The sequence below is a fragment of the Manduca sexta genome, chromosome 9 (assembly GCF_014839805.1).
Source record: "Manduca sexta isolate Smith_Timp_Sample1 chromosome 9, JHU_Msex_v1.0, whole genome shotgun sequence".
NCBI classification, from domain to species: Eukaryota; Metazoa; Arthropoda; class Insecta; order Lepidoptera; family Sphingidae; genus Manduca; species Manduca sexta.
In genome coordinates this window covers 9,592,695-9,615,376 of record NC_051123.1, presented here as the reverse complement: position 1 = coordinate 9,615,376, position 22,682 = coordinate 9,592,695, and the positions used below count along the sequence as shown (strand labels likewise).

General features: G+C 39.0%; 1 protein-coding gene across 4 annotated transcripts in view; it reads right to left on the bottom strand.

The window, feature by feature from the left end:
* The window catches only part of LOC115449517 (myotubularin-related protein 3), a 110,403-nt gene that overhangs the window by 4,342 nt on the left and 83,379 nt on the right, over positions 1–22,682 (bottom strand). For all 4 annotated transcript variants that reach the window (XM_037436623.1, XM_037436621.1, XM_037436622.1 and 1 more), the window contains 16 exons: positions 13,395–13,571; positions 10,058–10,233; positions 8,827–9,022; positions 6,526–6,665; positions 5,679–5,868; positions 5,087–5,283; positions 4,551–4,743; positions 3,993–4,178; positions 3,421–3,588; positions 3,181–3,331; positions 2,655–2,757; positions 2,296–2,380; positions 1,809–1,943; positions 1,346–1,489; positions 799–1,111; positions 81–475 (listed from right to left, as the gene is read on the bottom strand). In XM_037436623.1, the coding sequence (XP_037292520.1) occupies positions 81–475; positions 799–1,111; positions 1,346–1,489; positions 1,809–1,943; positions 2,296–2,380; positions 2,655–2,757; positions 3,181–3,331; positions 3,421–3,588; positions 3,993–4,178; positions 4,551–4,743; positions 5,087–5,283; positions 5,679–5,868; positions 6,526–6,665; positions 8,827–9,022; positions 10,058–10,233; positions 13,395–13,547 (2,925 nt within the window). In that variant the 5' untranslated portion in view covers positions 13,548–13,571. The remainder of the gene's footprint in view (positions 1–80; positions 476–798; positions 1,112–1,345; positions 1,490–1,808; positions 1,944–2,295; positions 2,381–2,654; positions 2,758–3,180; positions 3,332–3,420; positions 3,589–3,992; positions 4,179–4,550; positions 4,744–5,086; positions 5,284–5,678; positions 5,869–6,525; positions 6,666–8,826; positions 9,023–10,057; positions 10,234–13,394; positions 13,572–22,682) is intronic.

Here is a 22,682-nt window from a genome sequence, read left to right as displayed (position 1 = left end):
AAGAGCATTTAGTTATAGATATTAATGCGATTATTGAATCGTTCTAGCTGTTGTTGATGACAATAATTGGAGTTATTTACCCTCTGATATAGTATAATCTGGTGCAGTCGCGCTTGCAATGGGTCGAGCGCGGGCGGGAGTCCGTCGAGCGGATCAGCTGGACCCGCCTCCCCCCCCTCCCCCGCGGGCGCGCCGCACGCCAGGCCCGCGCACGCGCCCGCACACGCCGCGCCGCACACGCAACGCACGCCGCGCGCACACGCGCCGCACCAGCACTCGGTGCCTGCGCCGCCCGTGCACGCGGCCGCGCAGGCGCCCGGCGCCGGCGAGGAGCGCGCGCACTGGCAGCAGGCGCGGCGCGGGGAGGCGGGGCACAGGGTGAGCTGGCTGGCGCCGCGGGCTCGCACGCCGGCGCGACGAGGAGCCGCTGCTTCACCCTCGCTCTCCGAACTTGCACTGCTTGACGACGCACCACCTATAGTATATACACAATACCTTAAACTTCTAATCATAATGATTTCTTATGTTTACGCGAATGTTAGACATTGAAATTAAACTACTTTTCGGATTCTATCGCGGTTTTTTATATTTTAGTGACCCCCCGTGACCATGAAGGCTGCAAAGTCTTCGAAACGTCATGAGAAAACTTCTAATCATGTCTAATAATCTTTTTATATACGAAAAACACTAAATAGCAATAAGATCACCAGACTTATCTGGTTACTATCATAAACTATCATGATAAAAAAATAATTGCTATTACCGTAATAACTTGTATCCATAAACAACATCACTTACCATTCAAGTCGACTTCCAAGAACTTGGAAGACACTTCATCGATGCCATTAATCGTGCCGTTGGTGACGCCGTTCTCCCTGTTGTGGTTGGTCAGCTCTATGACGTTGTGGTTGACTACATCCCCTTCTGTGGAGTTATGATTGTCCATGGGCGAGGACTCGTGCGAGTTGAGTCGCGAGTCGAGCGCGGAAGGTGGCCGCTCCCGGTTCTGCGGGGTCTCAATGTCGAATCCCGTCGAGGATTGGTTGCTAGACTCGGATATCGACCGCCATGTTATGCTTATGTTCCGTGTTCTACCAGGTTCTCTCGCAGCCTGTGAAGTATTATTTATGTAGTGTTAACTAGTAGTCAATTTTTTTTTTGTCAATATTGTCAATCCCCGAAATAAGTGAGTTAAAAAATGATCGAAATCGATAAAACAAATTATCCAGCAAACAATTAAGATTATTCAATTATTTTTGGTATATTATTAATTCCAATATAAAGTCTGATTCCTGTAGCTAACTGCGTTACATAACTTTAAAATATTGTATAGAGAGTAACTCACGTCAGCAATGCCCATGACGTCAGTATACGTGTCGCAGACGAACACGGGCGGCTCTTCGGGCGTGTCGGCGTCGGGAGACGTCGTGACCCGCACCACGCTCTCCGCCATCTCCACCACACCGTTCATGTTAACGCCGTTCTCCACCTGGAATCGATTAAAATATCGATAATTTACATGTGTATCAAACATTTATTGGCGCATTAAGTTCTCGATATGGGGGAAATTCAAAGTTAAAAACGAATGTGTCTGCAAAGCAAATGTTTCCCGTGGTCGTAATCGCCACAAAAATTGTTGACAATACCTCATCAAAATTAGGTAATTGTAATACCGAACTTTGGCGCTACAAAAGGGCATGTTCTTGTTCTGTCTTAAAAATAAAATATATCGGAAACAAAATAACATTACACCTCTGCCGACCCCTCAAAAGAGAAGGCTTGAAGCTATATTATGTTACGTGTCGTACCGGTCCGTCGCCGTGTTCGATGACGCGGTCCCCCGCGGGGCCGGCGAGCTCCCGCTCCAGCGAGGAGGAGCCGCTCGCGATGTCGCGCGGCAGACGGCCGCTGTTCTCGAAGTGGTCCGGGTGGAGACCGTCCACCTGACAAGATTGCATGTTCATTTATTATTTATCACCTGTTAACACGTTGAATACGGATCACTTAATGGTTATTTTTTACGATTGCATCAATTTTAGCATCAATTGGGTATGATAGCTTATTTCATAACACATAAAGTACCTGAAAGATCATAATGTCTTCGAATAACATACTTGCTTCAGATGGTTTTTTGCTGATATGAATTATTTATATTTAAAACATGGTGTCGAGTTTATTAAAAAAATGGTTTTACGTGCACAAGATGAAATGGTAAATTACTTATTTGCTGTATATCTACCAGTTACAATCGATAGTAATGATACTGTTTTAGGATTGCATCTAAGTGTCACAAACCTGATCGTGCGTGGGTCGTGCGGGGAGCTCGTCGACGCAACTGTCAGTGAGCGCGGCTCGACACTCGCCGGCTAACGAAAGCTTCCTGTAAACACATTCATACTCCATTACAAAAGGGTATTTTGTTTTGACACGTGTCAAATTACAACTCAATTCATTGGAAAATTCGATGTTATTTTTTAAAAATCAATTGATCTTTTTATCGATTATTGAAACGATTATTATCGATTTTTCAGACATGTTTCGACATACATTTGACACGTTTTGAGATGAATTTCAAGAGTACAATATAAGGCAGAGTTTCAAGTTGCAACATGTACTGTATATTATGTATGGGTTTATGAACTAGTGGTACTCACATGACATCCGGCGCGATGCTGGGATCACTACATCTCCTTTGTGTTGTTCTTTTCTCTCCCTCGTTCAGCAGGTTATCACAGGATCTCGTCTTTGTCATCAGTCCTGCAAATGATTTTAATATACTTTTAGAAATTAACGATATTGTAGTTTTTATCACTTGTACTGACTGAAAAACCAGTGTGTCGCCAAAAAGAAATTAATGAATTTTGAATAATTCTGCTCTACTGGCGTATTTGTATTGCGTGTGATGTATGATCTACGCTCTGAGGGTTTGAATGTAGGGTCGAGCATAGTGCGTATTTCTGAAAAGTCAGTTCGAGGTGTGGAATTTGTGCGATAAGGCGATATGTGCACCCTCTATAACACCATGGGATGGAACAAACATTATGAAAGAAAAAGGCACCCACTATCTTAGTTGCAACTTTTCTTATTTTTTCTCGGATAAGGGCGTGGCGTGAGTGTTTGTGTATAAGGTTTAAAATAGTGCAGTATGATTTATGAGCGCCGGCAGTAGTGCGAGCGTACCGTTAGCGAGCGGGTGTCGCGGCGGCAGCGCGTGGTGCGGCGCGCGCGCGTCGTGCGGGCGCGGCGCGGGCGGCGACGCGGCCGCCTGCCGCTCCGCGCCGAACACGCTCCACACGTGCATGCTGCGCACGCTGCACTCCGGCCACAGCACCTGCACACATCACGTGTATTTACTATACACATTTACACACAAAAGTAACGAGCGAATTGAATGCCAAGCGGATTGGAGTGCGGCGGTACCTGGTCGAGCAGGTGCGGCGAGTAGAGGTGGTTCCTGTAGGCGGGCGCGCGCAGCAGATGCCACACGTGCGCCGTGACGTCGGGCGCGCGCGCCTCGCCGCGCTCGCGCGCCGTGTTGCACAGGAACGTGCCGAACATGCACGAGTGCACGTGCGTCGCCAACTTTATCTGCAACCACGGGACAAGCTACTTAAAATATATTCGTAATACTGAATAATCGACTGTACGTCTGTTAACCTGGCAAGAGCCGGCTTATACAAACACACCTGACTTTTGGGTGAACGCTATAGCGGCTCACAACCCTTGAAAATAAAGCGACCATACTGAGGGCAACGCACTAACTGACTACGAACCTCAGCTCAGGACGGTCACTAGGAGAATCGATATGCAGATGCACAGTATTGATACTCGAAATGCTCTTGAGTAATACTTATATTGAAACTCTAATATCGATATTGTAGCGATAATTTATTCTAATCATTATATCGATGTATTCAATATTACTTAGTATTGATATCGTAACCTTCCAACAATAAAATAAATAAAGTAAAATCCAATGCTTGATATCTCACCAAGTAGGCATCATTGAACTCGAAGCTGCAAGGGAACTGCACCATCATCTGGTGCACGACGTCGAGCCACTGCAGGAATATGGGCGACCGTTCGTTAGGGTCCTCTGGGCCGAACTGATGGCCGCACCGATCCGCGAACTTGTGCCCGAAGTCCAGCCACTCACGCTCGATTAGGATGCGAAAACCCTGGAAAAAGAATTTAATCTTAAGTGGTTAAGGTTTAAAATGGTTTTGGTACGTTCATGGGAATGACGTTGAAGTCAATGTTAATATTGGGAAATTACTTTCTTCCCATTAAAGGCGGTGTAGAATAGCAAGAAAACCTACAGAACTCAACTTTCGCATGCTCTTTTATCGCATAAACAATCACGACCGAACTTCGACAAATAATTTGTGGCTAGTCGCATATGTATATTGTAATATTGCCGTTGCATCAGTAAGTTTTTATGTAATATGTTGGCACAAGAATTTGTCAATCTACAGTTAGCCTCCGAGCGAGGTTGTGGTATCAAATGTTTGGATATATGTGTGGTGTGTGGTGCGGACGGCGTGCAGTACCTCGAGCGTGCGGTAGTAGGGGTCGAGCACGAGCTGCGCGGCGGCGACGATCTGCGGCGTGCGGTCCCAGCCGTCGGAGCAGTGCACCAGCACGGGCCGCGCGCCCGCCAGCGCGCGCGCCGCCACCGCCGCCGCGCGCAGCACGCCGCTCACGTACTGCAGCCACAGCGTGCGCTCCAGGTTGCTGTGCCAGCTGCAACCACACACGCGTATAAACGTTTGTAGAAGTAAATGCAGTAACTGCTGAACGGATTTCAATATTTGGCACATCGATAGACTATATTATGGATTGATATATAAGCTACTTTTATGCCAGTAAAATGCTCCCTTGGGAACTATTCAAATTTAAAATCAGATTTATAGGTAAATATCGTCTGGCGTCGTACAAATGATGCTATACATATACACAATAATTGAGACAGTTTGTAGCGTGTAACCTTTCCACGGCAGCGAAGTCGCGAGTAACATCTATTTATATTTTATTATATAATAATAGAAATTATATGTAAGTAAACAAAATATATATTTGCACTGACTTGGCCTGATCCCCGGGCTCGGCGGCGAGCGCGCGCATCTGCTGGAAGCTGCGGCGCACGTGGTGTATGTTGGGCAGGCACATGAACTGGATGTCGGCGGCGGGGTAGTACTGCTGGCACTCGCAGCCGCCGCCGCGCGCGCGGTTCGTCACGGCCGACGCGTACGAGCGCGCGTCCACTATCAACAGCTTCAGTTGCTGCGACAACATTCAACTTGTGTTAGTTACGGCATATTTATAACATTTATTTCAGCTTCAATGTGTTTCACTATTCGTAGACTGGGATGCTGTTGTTACGAAGTCGCTCACTGCATTTTAATCAGAAAGAAAACCATCTCTGATTGCTGGTTAGTGTTCTGTGGTACCAGGATTCCATATCATTTTAGAGTTACACTGTTACAGGTCTCGGTAGATGGGGATAAGTCATTCGTTTACTACCTGGAACCTCTACCTCTTAGCTACATTCTATAGTACCAGCAGCGCATACCCTGCTGGAGCTTCTCTATTGCAAGCCTCAGTCGGTGTTGTAGGTGTAGTCTATCCAGCCCACTTCCAGCTGTTAGACATATTTCAATAATACCAGGAGCGCATACCTTGTTAGAGGTGCCCTGTTGCATGCCCCGGTCGGCGTTGCACGCGCTGACGAAGGCCGCCAGCAGCCGCTCGTCCTCGCTCGACCGCCAGCCCAGCCAGCCCACCTCCGGCTGCGAAGACCTCGCGATCACCGCCCCGTTGCCGCGATGCCTCCACACCACTGCTGGGATGCGGCGCATTGCTCGAAAACTGGAATACAAAATTGATATTTACATTATAGCACGTCCAAAATAATTATGGATAATCAATAATTTTAGAGTAATCTAGGATTTCTGCAGACAAATCATAATATTTTGTTTTTACAAACATTTCAAAAAAGGCTAAACTGAAATGGTCGCATCATATGCATAACAATCAAACAATTCTGAAAGGTGACCATTAATTATTTATTACAGCAATATAATTATTTTTTTATTAATTGCGATAATGGCAACGATTATATTACAACATCGGGTTGATATTTACTTAATGAAATAGCGTTGCAGGTGTTATCAACGTAAACAACATGCTTGCTATCGACTCGTTTACCCACCTTATAATCTAATTTATTAATTTGTATCATTAATGCAATGTACTTGTGAAGAATTCCCAAGAGTTAATATTACTTGATTACGATAAACCTTAAATAATAATTTACTCCTTTGATATATTTTTTCTCTAGATAATATTTAAAACAAAGCTCACGGATACTATAAAATTAGTTTAGAATAAAATCTATTACAAATTAAATAACATTTTTTTTACAGTTCTGGCTTTTAGTTATTTAAGCCGCCCTTTTATGTTGTCATTCGCATTGTACAAAATAACACCAACAGTCCAAGTATTATGGTTCAAAATGGCACTCACCGAGCGACCGAGTCGAGGTCCTCGTCGCATATCGACGCCGGCACGATGAGCAGCGGCGGGTACGAGGGGCACAGCTTGTACTCCGCGTTGGCAGCGGACACTCGCCACGCGCCCTTCGTAGTGAACCCTAGTCGCTCCACCTTGAAACAACATAAAAAATTTATTAATACATGGCAACACTAGCGGGTGAGTTGAAGGAACAACGCTAGTCAAACAAAATCCTGCTCTAAATACGCTCTACTTCGTTAATTTCTTAGGAAATATGCAAAAATGGAATCCGACGGGTATAATTATAATATAATGATCGTCGTGTACTACTGACGTCAAAGGCATTTTTAGCGCCATCATTTTGAAGGACCTATGTTATAATTATCAAAAAAGCCAGACAGAACTTAATTTGCATATTTATTATATTATTTGTAATTTTAAATACATGGACTGCACGATGTTTTGCGTGTATTCGTTGAATACAAGCAGAATATTATTCAGAGTATTTCTTTACCTATTTATTTACATTAATTCTACCTACGCTAAGTAAGAACCTTGTGATAGTGAGTCAATGCAATAAAGTTATAGTGAGATAGAGGATCATCACGTTAGCGACGTGAATTTTATTAATCGTAAACAGGAACAAAATTTGTTTGCTCGATAATGAGGTAATTTTTTTTTAAGGACGGGGCTTTAATTGTCTAAATAAGTTAAATAGATATAGCTAGATATATACATTATATTATAGCACACAACGTGTTCCCAGCGAGCAAAGTCCGATGTGTGAACCGAGATCGTTGTCGCAAATCATGCTGTTTCCAAACCATTATCCTATTAAAGCTTCCTCAATAAATTTTAATTCCGTTCATCTTTAATGTACATCATATTTTGATTATACTTTGTTTATGATATAAAACACGACCTATTGTCGCAAATGGTATAAGATAGTAGTAATAATGGCGTATCTGCTTAAAGACAATATTGCAGATATGCCCTTTTAGCTCGTTTATTTTACTGCCCTTATACAGCGTGGGTTAGGCAATGTTTTTTTATAGATGTTTATATGACTTGTGGTTTTTGAATCGGCTGTTGTTTGACGTCAAGCTCTTGAGGAATTATTTTCAACACGAATTGCTTAAAATACATAATGTAAAATGGAACTGAAACATCTTTTTAAAGCAGATTTATTAAGTGTGTGGAATGTAATCGTAATTAAGTAGCCGTTATGATACGGCAACAGTTGTTTGATTTTTAACTATCAATTTTTTGTTTCTGGTTCAAACGAATAAGTAAATAGACGAATCTCGTAATTGGCACGAATTATAATTATTATGTATTGATTATGCATTTTAGGTCAATAACTTCTATTCTCTTAAAAACAAAACTGTAAACAACTCTACAGAATATAATGTAATATGTCCATGTGTGATGTACCAGGACATCATAACAAGCAAAGTACAGATAAACAGCACAAACGTGAGCACGCTGGTGTTCAAGGTCATGCAGAAGATAATACATTCACGCGCCCGTCTGTTCGAGGTATTGTGAAATTATACAAACGCCCGGCGAAATTATGCGTATCGAGTCCGCTTTGTGTAGCTAAACGGAGATTTGAAATTAGAGCATGTTATCTTCGATCTATTTGTAGAATGGTACGGTTCTAAATAATGAGCTCTTATGTTTTATGGTATCCTGGTATTGCTGGTTCTTGTTTGTGACAATTCGCACAGGTTATTAAGATAGGAAATAAGAGCAGGCATTGGAACTTTAGAATTAATTAAACATATTCGAGATAGCATAATTGATGATGTAGAGTCAATTAATTCAATTTACATTTAAAATGTTTGACATTATCAAAATGCAGATACGAAAATACCTACCTACTTTAAAATGAAACGCAAAACCACTTCACCGACATTTAGATTTCGTTTATTTAACAAACAGTGCAAGAATATGTTCTGTCTAAACTGACAATCGCACGACAGTTCGTGCTTTAGCGATCGCAACTAGTTGAGAAATAGTTACAGGTGTTTTAAACTTTATCGAAAATGCAATCACATTGTACCAGCCAGATGGAATGGGGACCAATAGCGGACTTAAGCTTTGCCAACATTATCCGACTGTAGTACACAAATAGTAAATGGCTAAAGTTTATCTCAAAATATCTTACAGGTCATCTCATCCGCAGGTGGAAATATCTCAACATTCAGATTTGAAAGTACCAGGCAAACATAAACTAAGCTAAACTATGTCATTCGCGTTTAATATTGCATTAATTTCAGGTCTTGGACTTCCAAAAAATAAAGGCCTTACCTCAGGCCCAAACCAATGCCTCTGCGGTGAGTGCGAAGCCTTTATCAGAGCTCGATGCACGGACGTAGGTGGTTGTTCCTTCGCCCAGGCCGCATATGCCGCTGCGAATGTCTCCTGAATGGATCCGATGGGCGCCAATGCTGTATTAAGCCTTCTCCACCACTCGACACACTGATCGCCCGTGTTGAACGAGCATCTGTGAAAGCAGATAGTGACGGCATTAAAAACTGACCGCGTAATGTGTTTGTAGTTGGAGAGGTTGAGTGTTAGAAATGTTGTTATAATAGAGAAGTACACGTGCACCGCCCAAGGTCAATTTACGTAATAGATGTTTATCGGTTATGGAAAATGTTATTTGAATAACTTCTAAGGCTTTATAATGTTATTTAAAGGATCCTGATATTTCACAGAGGTTCTGTTAAAATGAGTAGATAAGCATTGATTATGAAAAAAGATAATGTAATTAAATTATTTGAATTACTTTTTTACTAATAAAAAGATATTGATATATGCAATCTACTACTATCATCTCTATCCTACAGAACAATACAAAATATTTGTTGCGAAATGCTGTAAACTGTAATCCAATACAACAAAAAAACAATTAAACAATATTGATATTTTTACACGTGTAACTTTCTGTCGGTTGCTAGGCGTTTATCAGCTGCCGGCCCCGATCCGTTGTAACAACAACACTATCGAAATGTGCTCAATGTTTGATGCACAGTCTAGTATCCAAGCGGTCGCCGATAAAGAAATTATAAATATTTTGGTCTGAGTTCACGTCTAAACAAAACAATGGGGGATGACCAATGTCGGATTCGAAGACACAACTGCACGGTTAGTAAATATTATGTTCATATACTAGTAAATAAACGTATTACAAATAAAAACCATGTGTTTTTATTTATTTTTGTCGTACATTACCCGAACATTTGAAGGACATAAAACAAAGGTGCGTACAGTTCTGACGTGTATGGAAGAAATATAAAATAATTATCTCCAGTTACAATTAATGTTTCTCACAGAGTTAGTTACCATGTAATTCAATAAAAAGTATCTGATTAATTTCCTGCGTCCTGACACAAAGTACCAGGCGATTATAAAATTTAAGGATCTTACTTACTACATATCAATATTTTCATAAAAAAGAACAATGTGCTGTGTTCATCCGTCTCGTACCATATTAATGAATCAAGTACCAGGGCGTCAGAACATGAAAGGAGCTCACTTGAGTTGTTGGCCGTTTTTACACAGCACGATGAGATGGAGCAGGTCCCGTATCTCGACAGCGTCTATGAGCCGGATGGGCACCGAGGAGCCGGGCCCAGCGCGCCTCCGGGGCTGGACGTGCAAGCGGTAGTTGGACATGGCGACGGTGCCGCCGTCTGCTGTTCGACCCACCCACTGCAAAGAAAATTTTAATATTAGAATGACAATAATCGTTATATGTAATTAATTTAAAGCTTGTTCTATTAAAAGTAATCTAGTAACAGCTCATCAAGATAATTAATATGCAAAAGCATAAGGCATACTTCGACTGTTCTTCCGTAACCTTGAGTTGTATAGCTCAAATCCGATTTCTGGGACTGATCAAACGTAATTCGTGAAAATAGCTATTATATAGAGAAATTATGTGCACTTATTAGACTTATTGTTATGTCATATCAATTTATAAACTAAACGATACAAAACACTACACAGCAATCAAGAAAGTCGTGTACAATTCCTGTTCCCAGTTGCTTCATATACGCGCGTAACAATATTTAAATTTATTGTCTCACAATTGAGTTAATTTTACCGAGCACCGAGCACGTTCACTCCGCCGTGGGACCAGTACGTCGCGGGGTATTAAACCTAGATGCATCGGATAAGATGTAATCGGTGGCAGATTTATACGTTCACGTAATGTCGACTGCGGGCAGGGTATGAAGAGTAGCAGCTTCAATAGACGTCGGTAAACAATATGTGGTGTTGCTTTATTGCTGTTAAGTAAGATGTGTTACATCTTCGATATTAGAACATATATTAAGCTAACATATGCGTCCCTGGAGGTTTTTTTCATGTTATACGGGGCAAACGAGCATACGGTTCACCTGATAGTAGGTGATCACTACTGCCCATAAGCATCTGCAATACTGGGTGGCATAGAGATGCGTTGCCGGCCTTTTAGGTAGGAATACCCTCTTTTTTTGAAAGTCGCCAAGTACGAGTTAATATGTAGCTAAAACCAGGTTAACTTGTCTTCCATAATCATAGACCATGTAGAAAGGACGTGCCATGTGCGTATTTCTTATAAGTCATAAAAAACAATCACTTTAAATGTAACTACTATAAAGAAAGTGCGACACACATAATATATCGTTTTATGTCGTTATGGAAGCACAGATAAATAATTCATAAACATTTTTTTGCACACTACAGCAGTTTTTATAAATGTGTGCATAAGCATTTATTAACTCTCATACTTTAACAGCAGGAAAAAAATCATACAATGGGTGTCCTTTATTACCATACCCATGATATAAGTAGTGAGCCATGTAGGGAATCAATTCTGATCTCATCCAATCGCCATTAACTTTTTTCTAGTGTCTCATTCTTCTACATTTCACTAGCAGATCGTAAGTAATAGCTGAATCATTGCTTTCCACTGAATATTAATCAAAGCAAAATGCTCTAGTTAGGATTGATTTCTTGGCCTATTAACTTATTTACCAAGCACCTCTCAAGGAGGTCTCTTCACAGAACATGTCCAATTATGAGAATATACATTGTAAATAATCAGAAATAACGATAAATAAGTGATAGTATCGAGCGCATAATAAGTGATGACGAAGCACTTATGTGTTTGATTCTAATTATTTTCTAGTAGTCCATTGAAATGTTACATTTTTTAGGCCTTACCTTGCGTTTTTTAGAGGACGCAATTTTATTTTTTAGAAGTGTAGGGGGGGTCAGTGTAAAGCTAAAACCAAGTTTGTGGGGTCGCCACCCTTGTCCCACGGCCGCCATCTTGGGTTGAAATGGTTTTTACGATGTATCTCTAAAACTATTTATCTGACAAAAAAAAATTATATACATTTTTTGTTGCAAATTCAATTCTCTACAACTTTGGTGTTGTAACTTTTGTCGTAGAACTATAAATAAAAAAGTTATAAGCGAAAATGTTAAGAAATTCAATGTTAAGCAATGTCCATTGCAACGTCATCAGAACGTGTGTTTATAAGGTTCATAATACGTACAACACAAACCCGCGGTTGTCGGCTTGTACGCGAATTACTTGGATCCTGAATCGCTTTGGGACAGATGAAGCAATTGCTTAACATTTTTGCTTATAACTTTTTTATTTATAGTTCTACGACAAAAAGTTACTAGACCAAAGTTGTAGAGAATTTAATTTGCAACAAAAAATGTATATAATTTTTTTTTGTCAGATAAATAGTTTAAGAGATACATCGTATGGGACAAATGGCGAAAATAAAATTGCGTCCTCTAAAAAACGCAACCCCAAATGTAACTTTTCAATGGACTATAGTCATTTTATTTTCTTTATATTATTTGGTAAACAATACATTAGGTTATTTATGGTGTAAATAAATTTGAACTCCAGATTTCAAAAAGGGGAATGCATTTTAGAATGCAAATAAGTCTCGACTGTTTAAGCCCCTACGCTCGACATTCGACTGTGGCTGTCAGAGGTGAGAATTTTTTTCCTACAACTCGATGGTCTACAATTTTAGCTAAGATGAGATCTAATTCTTGAAAATAAATGCATTTCAGTTTTAACACTACGAGTATGAATCTCAGGCAATGTGTCCGACTTACAAAAGTACTTTATGAGCACATGATCGAACTTCCAATAAAGCAAGTTAGATATCATCTAGCGCAGTTCACCCACATTTCTATTGCATGACAGCGCATGCGAAACCTTTGACCATTGCGTACGCGCGATAACGACGCGGCCGGTGCATCGAACTCGCGGGAATGCGAACTAGAGCGGCGTGCGGGCACTGTCGGGCCGAGGCGGGCGGCGAGCGGCGAGCGGGCCGTTCAACCCTCCGCACGACCCGGTGACCTTACACAACACTAATTAGCGCTTATGTTTTCCTGGTAATTGATATTGTTGAAGCATAATTGATTTTTTCTTAGAATATCTTAATAGCATGCACTTGAGTCAGATAAGTTGACTCCTATGAGGCTGGTCTCAAGTGGGCTACTTGTCATTTACTCATTGACATCAATTACTAATGTAAGATCGGCCGTAAGGATTGGTGTTGGCTGAATTTTACTCAGCTGTTCAGCCATTCAATACGTTAATACCTACCCAATATTGTATAAGCAATGGACAAGTAAGCCTTATAGCGCATGCAGATTATTATTGTTTCCACTCGTGGCGTTTTAGGATTAACTTATCAGGTTACTTTATTTTTACTTTTCTAGCTTGACTAATCTATTTCTTATATTACAGCTATTTTGTTCGGTGATCTTTAATAGATCCTGAATTTCTACAAATTATTCTTACAATTATGTGAAACTATGCGAATTAAACTAAACGCAAATATGTTTACCTGCACAAACTCGCCGCATATGGTGGTATATCCGACCTCGAGTCCAGGCTCGTCGCAGTGCGTGCGCAGACGCGGGTACATATCCGCGGCGCGCACGCGGTGCGGCGGCGGCTCCGGCTGCGGCGGCGCGCGGTACCGCTCGCGGTCGCTCATCTCGCTCGACGATGCCGCTGATACCTGCCCGACAACAAACACGGTTTAATATTAATAAAATTAAAAATATAATCCAAAAAAATATATATAAATATGTGCGTGACACACGCTAAGACACAAGTTTCAATCGTACAAAAAATAGTCCTTTCCATCCTACATTCACACCCAAGACAAATTATTGCGGTCACAAAATATAAGTATATTAGCTTAGGTGAGGGAAACGACCTGGCAACGTCTTTCCAACCGTATCATAATTTATCGAAGAACAGACATTGACAACAATATAATATTAGTTCGTCATAAAGAAATTATATTAAAAATATATATGTAAATAAATCGATATTTCAAGAAACTACCATTCCACGTACCGAAATAAACCATATTTACATATAAACGGATAAAATTATTTCCCTGGCAGACCCAAATACATTTTTCCCATTACAACTTTTTATCGTTCAAAATTATTCGTTCCTATCAATTTAATACTCCAAATTGCAGTGGTGAAATGTAAACAGTCCCAAATTACACACAAGCGTTCATTATTTACAATGTTACAGCTGTTTTTATGTATAAATACATCCATAATTTGTTTAAAAACATCGTATCCTTGCTCTACAATACATTAAAAACATTATACTATATTTTTACTTCACATATACCACGGTAAATCTGTTACTCTAGATAAAAAGCCTAATCCCTCAGGAATAACGTGGCTTGTTATTCGTTAATAACTATTAGAATCGGGCCAGTAACAGATGAGCGCGTGCAAACAAAAAACAAACTTTAAAAATAAGGAAACATATTTTAATCTCTGATTAACCTAATTCGTGTTTGGTTACATTCAAATTATTTTATACAAGGAAGAAACAGAATAGTTAAAACACTGTCCATCACTACTAGAGTATTAACAAACAATACTTCCTCCTATACGAAATAGATACACCATTAAACCACAGTAAATGTAGGGTTAAGCCAACGCAAGCAACGCTCTGACCGCATTAAAACATATTCACGTTTTATAACTTCTTAACGCCGGTTTAATTCGCCCAACAAACAGTCACACTTTGACCTAAATGTTAAAATAAAGTTTGAACACAAAACACGCGATCGCCGATGTGGCCCGCACCGTATGCTATGTGAAGCTATTTGCGAAGGTGGTACTGATATGTTCATTATTTTAACAGATGTTGGACCAATTGGGGACATTTCGAAAATACAACTTACAGACTAATCGAACAATAGGTTGTTTTTGAATGTTTTGCTGAATCCATCATCGACAAAAACGGAGTTTAGGGTTGTCGGAGAACCCTATACGAGTTTTTTTATAAGAACCATTTTCGCTTGATCGGATATCCCAGGACGGTGGATATCAGACGGCGGGTAGTCAAATTATTACCCAATTATCTACGTGTCTAAAAACATTTTAGATTAAACCCATTAAAACTAGCATTGACAGTCTCCTAAGTTCCCTCAGTTTTATAAGGGCTGTACGATATAACAACTAAGACTAAATCAATACATACAAGGCATCACAATGAGCGTAGACACGGGACAAACATCTTGCCTTTCACGCCAACGACTTCTTTATTACTGAGACTATCACTTTTAATTTCCTTCACTATACACCAATCGTGTATAACTTCTAAGTTGTAATTACCGACTGTCGTCAATATATCTTGTAGTTTTCCATTGAGGGATACGAAAGGGACGGATGACACCTTTCTCTTTTTGTTTACTTCGATATCAGGATTGACGCCCTTGTTTCGGATAGCCGATAGGAAAGTAAATATCGTGTATTTCCTTGTACCTTTGAGGTTATAATAGTCGTTGTGATAGCCAAAGAGATTGTACGTAATACATAAAAGTAGTCGGTGTGATAGTCAGACATTGTACGTATTCCAATACTTTTTTAATGAATTTCATTGACGGGTAAGCTAGCCGCAGCATGTTAGTGAACGCCTACTCATAAATAATAGCAACATTACCAAAAAGTTTGATTTACAAAATGTTTGCTGATTGCTTTACACTGCTTTGCGCTTACCCCTCTGAGATATATGCAAGTCGTTAAAACCTTAATGACGAAGCGGACTACAAGAATTGTTCTTTTAATAGTAGTATTAAATATATTCATAAGTTATCCTTCTTACGTATAATAGCTCGATGTTTTTATGGGCTATGTTGGGGAAAAGGAAATACACACTAAATGCCACATATAAATACCAAGTGGCCCTTTACAGAAAAAGGTTTTATTATAGTGTAATTCTTTCATTATTAAATCACATGAACTTGACTGCGTCGGTAGTGTATTACAGTACAACTGCAGTGCCTCTGGTTCGATTCTCGGGCAAAGTGACATTGGGTTTTTCTACTCAGTATCTGCCCGGTGTCTGGAATTTGTACCTGGTCTGGCGGTAGGCTCGCATCCTATTGCTGAGTAGGTGCCTTTTTTGTGACAAACATAGTTTTAAGTTTTTTTTGTCTGTTTCGCTTGTTTGTTTGTATGTTGTGTTCACTTGTGTTTGTTGCAAAATAAATTTCTTTTCATTCTTTCTTCTTTCTTTCTATCATATCATGGGACGGAATACGCACGGCGAAATGTGGGTGCACCAGTTGCGTTCCTGCCTATCGCTTCTAGGATAAAAGGCGCGTGTGTGTGCGTATAATTCATTTGACGGACCGAAAAATAAGACAAAGCGATAGTTAGTAATTGTTTAATATATTTATAAGTTCTATACCTAATTTAATACTTAAACTTCGGTCTTTTATAACACCAGGTTGACAATGAATTGTAAAACGTACGGAATTCTTTGCATCAATATCAAAAATAAACACACATACGAAATGTTACGTGAAGGAATGCAACACTCGTGTTATTTACACATCGTGACCGGACAATGTCGATTGTGTTGTGAAAAAACATTGATAAATTACACTTGAAAGTGTGTGCTTTGGACATAAACATTTTGTGGTTGGCTTTGTATGGGCTGAATTGTTTTTAGTAAAAATTCATAAGTAGTTTTGCGTTTACAATAATTGGTTGCTGGAGCCTCCTACATGCAAGAGGGAACATTAGTAGACTCCGGTCTTCCATTACTAATAACTAGATACATACACATTTTTTATATGTATAAAAAAAATGACGGTTTCTGAGTAATATTGAAATATAAAATCATACATTATAATACCAATCAATCATTTTTGGTGCTTGGCTTCATTAAAGACAATGTTTATAGTGTTAGTGCCACCAATCAGTTTAAGAAGCGTAAAGAAATACCAGTCCACTTAGATATTTCATTTTGGGATCCGTTAATTCTGTTTTTGAAACAAGAAATTGTGAAACAACCTTCAATAAACATGTCAACGATAATATTACAATTTATAGGTCATATTGCTATTTGTCACGGAATTACAAACAAATTAATTCCAAAATGTTAACATCATGACAACATATCGTAAAAATTTACTTACAAAGTATTACGATAATTAATTTATTAAGATTAAAAGGTTACGTGTACAGCACAAGGAAAAAGCTGATCAGCGTTAACTTTAACCCCAATTAGCTAATAGTTCATTGACCTTTGTAATTTGAACATCTACGCGAGTTCATGTTTTTAACTGCTATGATTTATTATTATCAGTTAACATCCCAGCTGGTTAAATATCAGTGACGCGATTCAGTCAATAAGTTCAATTTGAAAGCGGCCGTCGTGGCGGCGACTGGGTCCCCCACAAAATGACTTCGTTAGCTCAATGACATCACTGTAACATCATCGCCAAAACGAATACAATATTCTTCAATCCTATCTTATTTACACTTAACGCTGTGTGACGAGGAATTTATAAAACATTTTTACAATATTAAGGCATTTTTTTTATTGTTTTGAATGACGAGACGAGCTTACCGTTCATCTGATGGTAAGTGATACGACCATCCATAAACACTAGAAACACCATCCAACACTTTGAATTACAAAGTACTGTTTGGTATACCACCGGGCTCGCCTTCCTGAGACATGAGATGTTAATTCTTATTATATCCAGTAATTACACTGGCTACAATTAATTGCTTTTAAACCGGAACACAACAGTGATTACACACTGCTACTTGGCGGCAGAAATAGACATTGTGGTGGTGCCTACCCAGACGGACTCTCGCATATGACAAACCTACCACCAGTAATAAGCTAGTGCCACTAGCTTATGGCTTAGCTTAGCTTATTAAGTGGAAATGTAATTAATCACAAAATCAATTTCATATTCAGGATTTTTTCAAATAAAATAAGCTTTCAATTTGCTTCAAAGTCTTTGACTTGTGTGAATATTTTGTAATTCCTAACTAGGACATATCCGGGGAAATTAGAGCGTATGGCAGCCCTACCACTGCGCTGTCCGTCCAGTTGTACATTGGATTCCCTAGATGGCGCTGACGCGTTAGAAAGCGACCTTGGGTTACTTAACATCCGACGGCACGCTCGAATATGCAGTTATATCCACTCCGCTCCGACGTACAGGCAAGTTCAAAAATGTAATTATCGTTTATTTTTCCTTGCATGGGAAATTGTCTTCTAGGTCTTATGCTGTAAGAACAGAATGGACGAAATATAGGACCAATTTATTGAAACATAGCATTCAAACCAGTGACGCAGCTTGCACATCGGTCCTAGCCCCTATATTAAAAATTTGTTGGGGTCCCTTCAGCGTAGTGCGAACTTATGGACGCCCGCTTAGTGTAACGTATGTGTGGGCTAAGAAGCCCCGTATAATTAACACTGCTGATACGGCGGTATCTATGCACCTAATTCCAACCTATGTGACTAAACGTATTCAGATAGACAGCATCAATATTTGAAATAAGACAATACTGTTTATTTTATTTAAATAACTGTGTAGCTGCTATATTTTTTTATTAGAGCTTTATTACTAATTAATCGATCAATTAACAGCCAAGAATGTAGTTTATTACCATGCAATATCACGCAAATCGTGGCAAATCCAGCTCACAACTTGCGTGTACAACATAATGGTGTTTTAAATTGAAGAATGGGTTCTTGTTAAGTACGTATTTCGCTAAATCTTCTGGTAGATTAAATGTACAAGCGCCCTTGGGGCAGAGTATAATAATTTTTATAAAATTTAATGACAGGACGAAGAAGTTTGCTTGGTAGTAACTGAGTAAACGATACAACTCCCTTACACATAGTATACATAATGCATAACAATTTTCACATCAAAGTACATGAAATGTCGCTTGCAACAATGTATAGCGCGCAATACATGGCGCTAATACTGATCAAGTACGAGCAGAAGTACTGTTCACTGGTCAAAGTGCAATTCGTATCAATTCAGGTTTATTGAACATTTTCCGCCTCTCGTAGTGGAAACGTTCAGTTCTACGCAGCCGATATTTAGGTTTACGTAATTTTAATTCTATGAAGGCATTAATTTTAAATTGAGGGTTAGCTGAATATGAAAATGTACGAAGATATTTATTATTTAAGGCGATACCTCAAGGTCCATTTTCATACATTTTGTTTCGGCTTTAATCTGGAAGTTAGTTAGTTCTCGCAGTTGAAAGAAAAACGTAAAAATAATTAATATGCATGGATATTTCGGCCTTTAAAATTTAATATGACGAAATTTTAATGGCAGAAATATCCATGATTATTAATTATTTTTACATTTTTCTTTCAACTGCGAGAACTAATCACTAACTAGACGTGAATTTAAATTCTTTACTTGCCAATACTTGTTTAGTTACCCAGATTAAAGCCGAAACAAAATGTATGAAAATGGACCTTGAGGTATCGCCTTAACCAAAGAGAATTCGCACTGCTAAGGAAAAAAATATTTGCGTTAGTTTTTATAGCAAAATTCCAGTTAGTGTAAATGGGTCACCACACATGGATATAACTGGTGACCCTTTCGCTCAGAATACTACAGGAAACTTATGTATGTAGGTGGATTTTAAGGCGGTCTTTGTAGGCTGGTTATATCATTGACCATACGAATCACACAGCAAAGTTGCCACTTCTAGTCTTTTCTGAGTGGTTCCAACATGATCGTGCTGAACCGTTCATCTGCCTACTGAGAATCTGGAAAGGATTCTCACTCGGGTAGAGATGCGAGCAAAATATACTTTTGTAAAAATCGTAAGGTCAGCGGACCCTAGTCCGTCTATAGGGGCGAATCCGTCTCTTTGCAATTACAGGCATTCTATTCAAAGGATAGCTTTGATAGACGTATAGGTAAGAGAGTCTAAAATCACCGCATTACCTATACGGCTATCAAAGCTGTCCTTCGATTAGAGCGCCTGTAATTGCAAAACAGACGAATATATCTCTGTAGACGGAAGAAACCCTAACCTTACATACTTATCATAGCAAATACCTTTGAGAACAGCTTGGGTTCGACCTTTGCTAATTAGCTATTCGTTTTATAGCGTCCATTCCGCTTTAAAGCAATAAAGCGCTGCACAAAACATAATGCAATAAAAAGCCACTCGGCATCAAGGGGGCAATAACGGTGGCATCACAGTTGGACGCCATCATGACGGTATTCTGTTAAAAGCTATTATTTTTATAACCGTTGCACCGGCATCGCTATTTTATTATCTACCTACCCTTATAGTACATTGCCGGTATAGAATAGAATAAGCACCAACGCTTTTCATTCCTTAGAATTGAAAAACTTTGTTGCGTGAGGTTTATGAAACATATATCGACAGACAACACACATTTGTATCATTTGACGCAGAATTTTGCCAATATGTAACAATAAAATACCAACCAGTCCAACGCCTTCAACTACTAGAATATCTCTGCAACTGTAATGAACATACAAAATAATTTGAATACAAAAAGAAATCAATATCATTGTATTTTCATGACGATTGTACAGCCATCACTTGAGCAAATGTTATCGCAACTGTTAAAATCAAATATGGTGACATTTAGGTAGTTGTTGCAACTGGCGACGGGAGCCGGACAATGCAAACTTTCATCAAGTTAATGCATTGGAAGTTGGAACTTGGCTATCGATCTTCATATTGCTAATGACACAGTTTACTTAGGTTTGTCAGACTGTTACCCCCTTATTCATAAACGTTTTTTATCTAAGGACAAAGTAAAGCTGTGATAACAAGCTTGTTTCTCAGTGCCCAACGGCACTGAGAAACAGACATAGGGCCGTTGTGATTGGCTATTATTGTTGTATCTCAATATTAGCCAATCACAACGGCCCTATGTCTATGCACTGAGAAGACTGCCATGCCGTCAGCACTGAGAAACAGACTTGTTATCACAGCTTTACTCGATCGTTCGATAAAAAACGTCTTGTTTACATTCTATTATTGAGAACGGACGTTAAATATGACAATTTTTGTGGCACAGTTTTTCTATAACTTTACTTCATTCAAAGTTGTATTTTTTTAATGCTGCTTGAATGACGAGACGAGCTTGCCGTTCCCTTGATGGTAAGCGATACGACCACCCATAAACACTAGAAACACCATCCAACATTCGGAATTACAAATTATTGTTTGGTATTCCACTGCCATCGCCATTGTGAGACATGGGATGTAAAGTGTCATTATGTGCAGTACTTACACTGGCTACAATGTCTACAGCCGAAACACAACAGTGACAACACACTCCTGCTTGGCGGCCGAAATAAACATTGCGGTGGTACCTACCCAGGCGAACTCTCACATATGAGAGACCTACCACAAGATATATTATATTTAGTATGATTGGTGTTTAGTATAAAACCTAAACACCACTTTAGAAAATCTTATCTATTAAAATTAGCACTTTGGCAAATCGTGTATTATTATTATATTCAATATATTTATTACCTTGTTACGCAAATGCTGATTAAAGCGTATCATTCGCAACATTGTAGCTAATTACAACATTATCAACGTAACCGGGCCCATTTAACGAACGACTAACGACTTGTAAATAGGTGAATGATAAAAACCAATTGTCATTAGCGACAATGCGAAAGTAATACATCATGACAATGAAGCAACAAAGTCAAGTGTCGGCGCAAATGTCTTCACACTACAACCTTGTTTGGATACCATTTCAAAAACGCGTGCATAGTTTATACTACTTCAATGCATAGTAAAATAAAACTTATACCACTGTATCTCACACATAAAGATTTAACATCTTTAACATCAGCAGTTTTCCTCAACTGATTTTAAAATAAGAAGAAAACTGCTTTATTTATATGCAACATTTGGCCCGAACATCCACTCATTGCAATTTAAATAGAAGCTTTTAAAAAGACGAAAATGTTGTATATTTGATTGTTTGAGCTAATTGTAATTAAAACGATTGAGTTTTCCAAAAAAACAAACACGCATACTGCCCTATCTTGGGATATCAGCTCCACGAAAAGTAGGGGTTCTAGTTGCGCCTCTGTCTAACCTTTTAAGGATAACACCGTGAGCTTACATTAAGATACGATTTATTTCCATACGGGTATTGACGAGAGATAAGATAAGTAGTAACGGACATTGAGCCTATCCCGATTTGTAGGCATTTTCGTTCCTCAAAAAAATATCAATCCGGAAGCAAACTCTGTATATTGTTTATAAACAAAATGACACAATTATCCGCTTATCTGTTACGTGCAAACTAAAGTTATATATTCATACATTTACGATAGGTATTCGTTTGACTTACTCCATATTATTTTAGAGATAAAGAAATATCTTTGATTATCTATTCGTAAAAGCGAAAATAACAAATTTTAAAAAGCCCTAAATGTCCCTTCGCTGGGAATGATTTATTACATAACATTAATATTACTTCATATAAGAATCTCATCCGTTATGTCCTTAATGATTTAAAGTTTAACTTATCACCACTTTTAACTTTTGCTTGTATTTTGTATTCCACTTTTCCGGAACACAAAGGTTTTGGGTTAAATATTTAAAAAAACTTTAAGCAATTTTGTATATAATGTGTACCCGATTATAAGCAATTTTGTGTGCAATAAATATATAAATAAAACTTCTCCAACTTTTCATAAACACGTCACATTAATTTGTATAACAATATGTTGGAAGAAATAGAACAATATATAAGTATTTACGATAATGTCCTTGCATTCACAGCTTATCTGTTA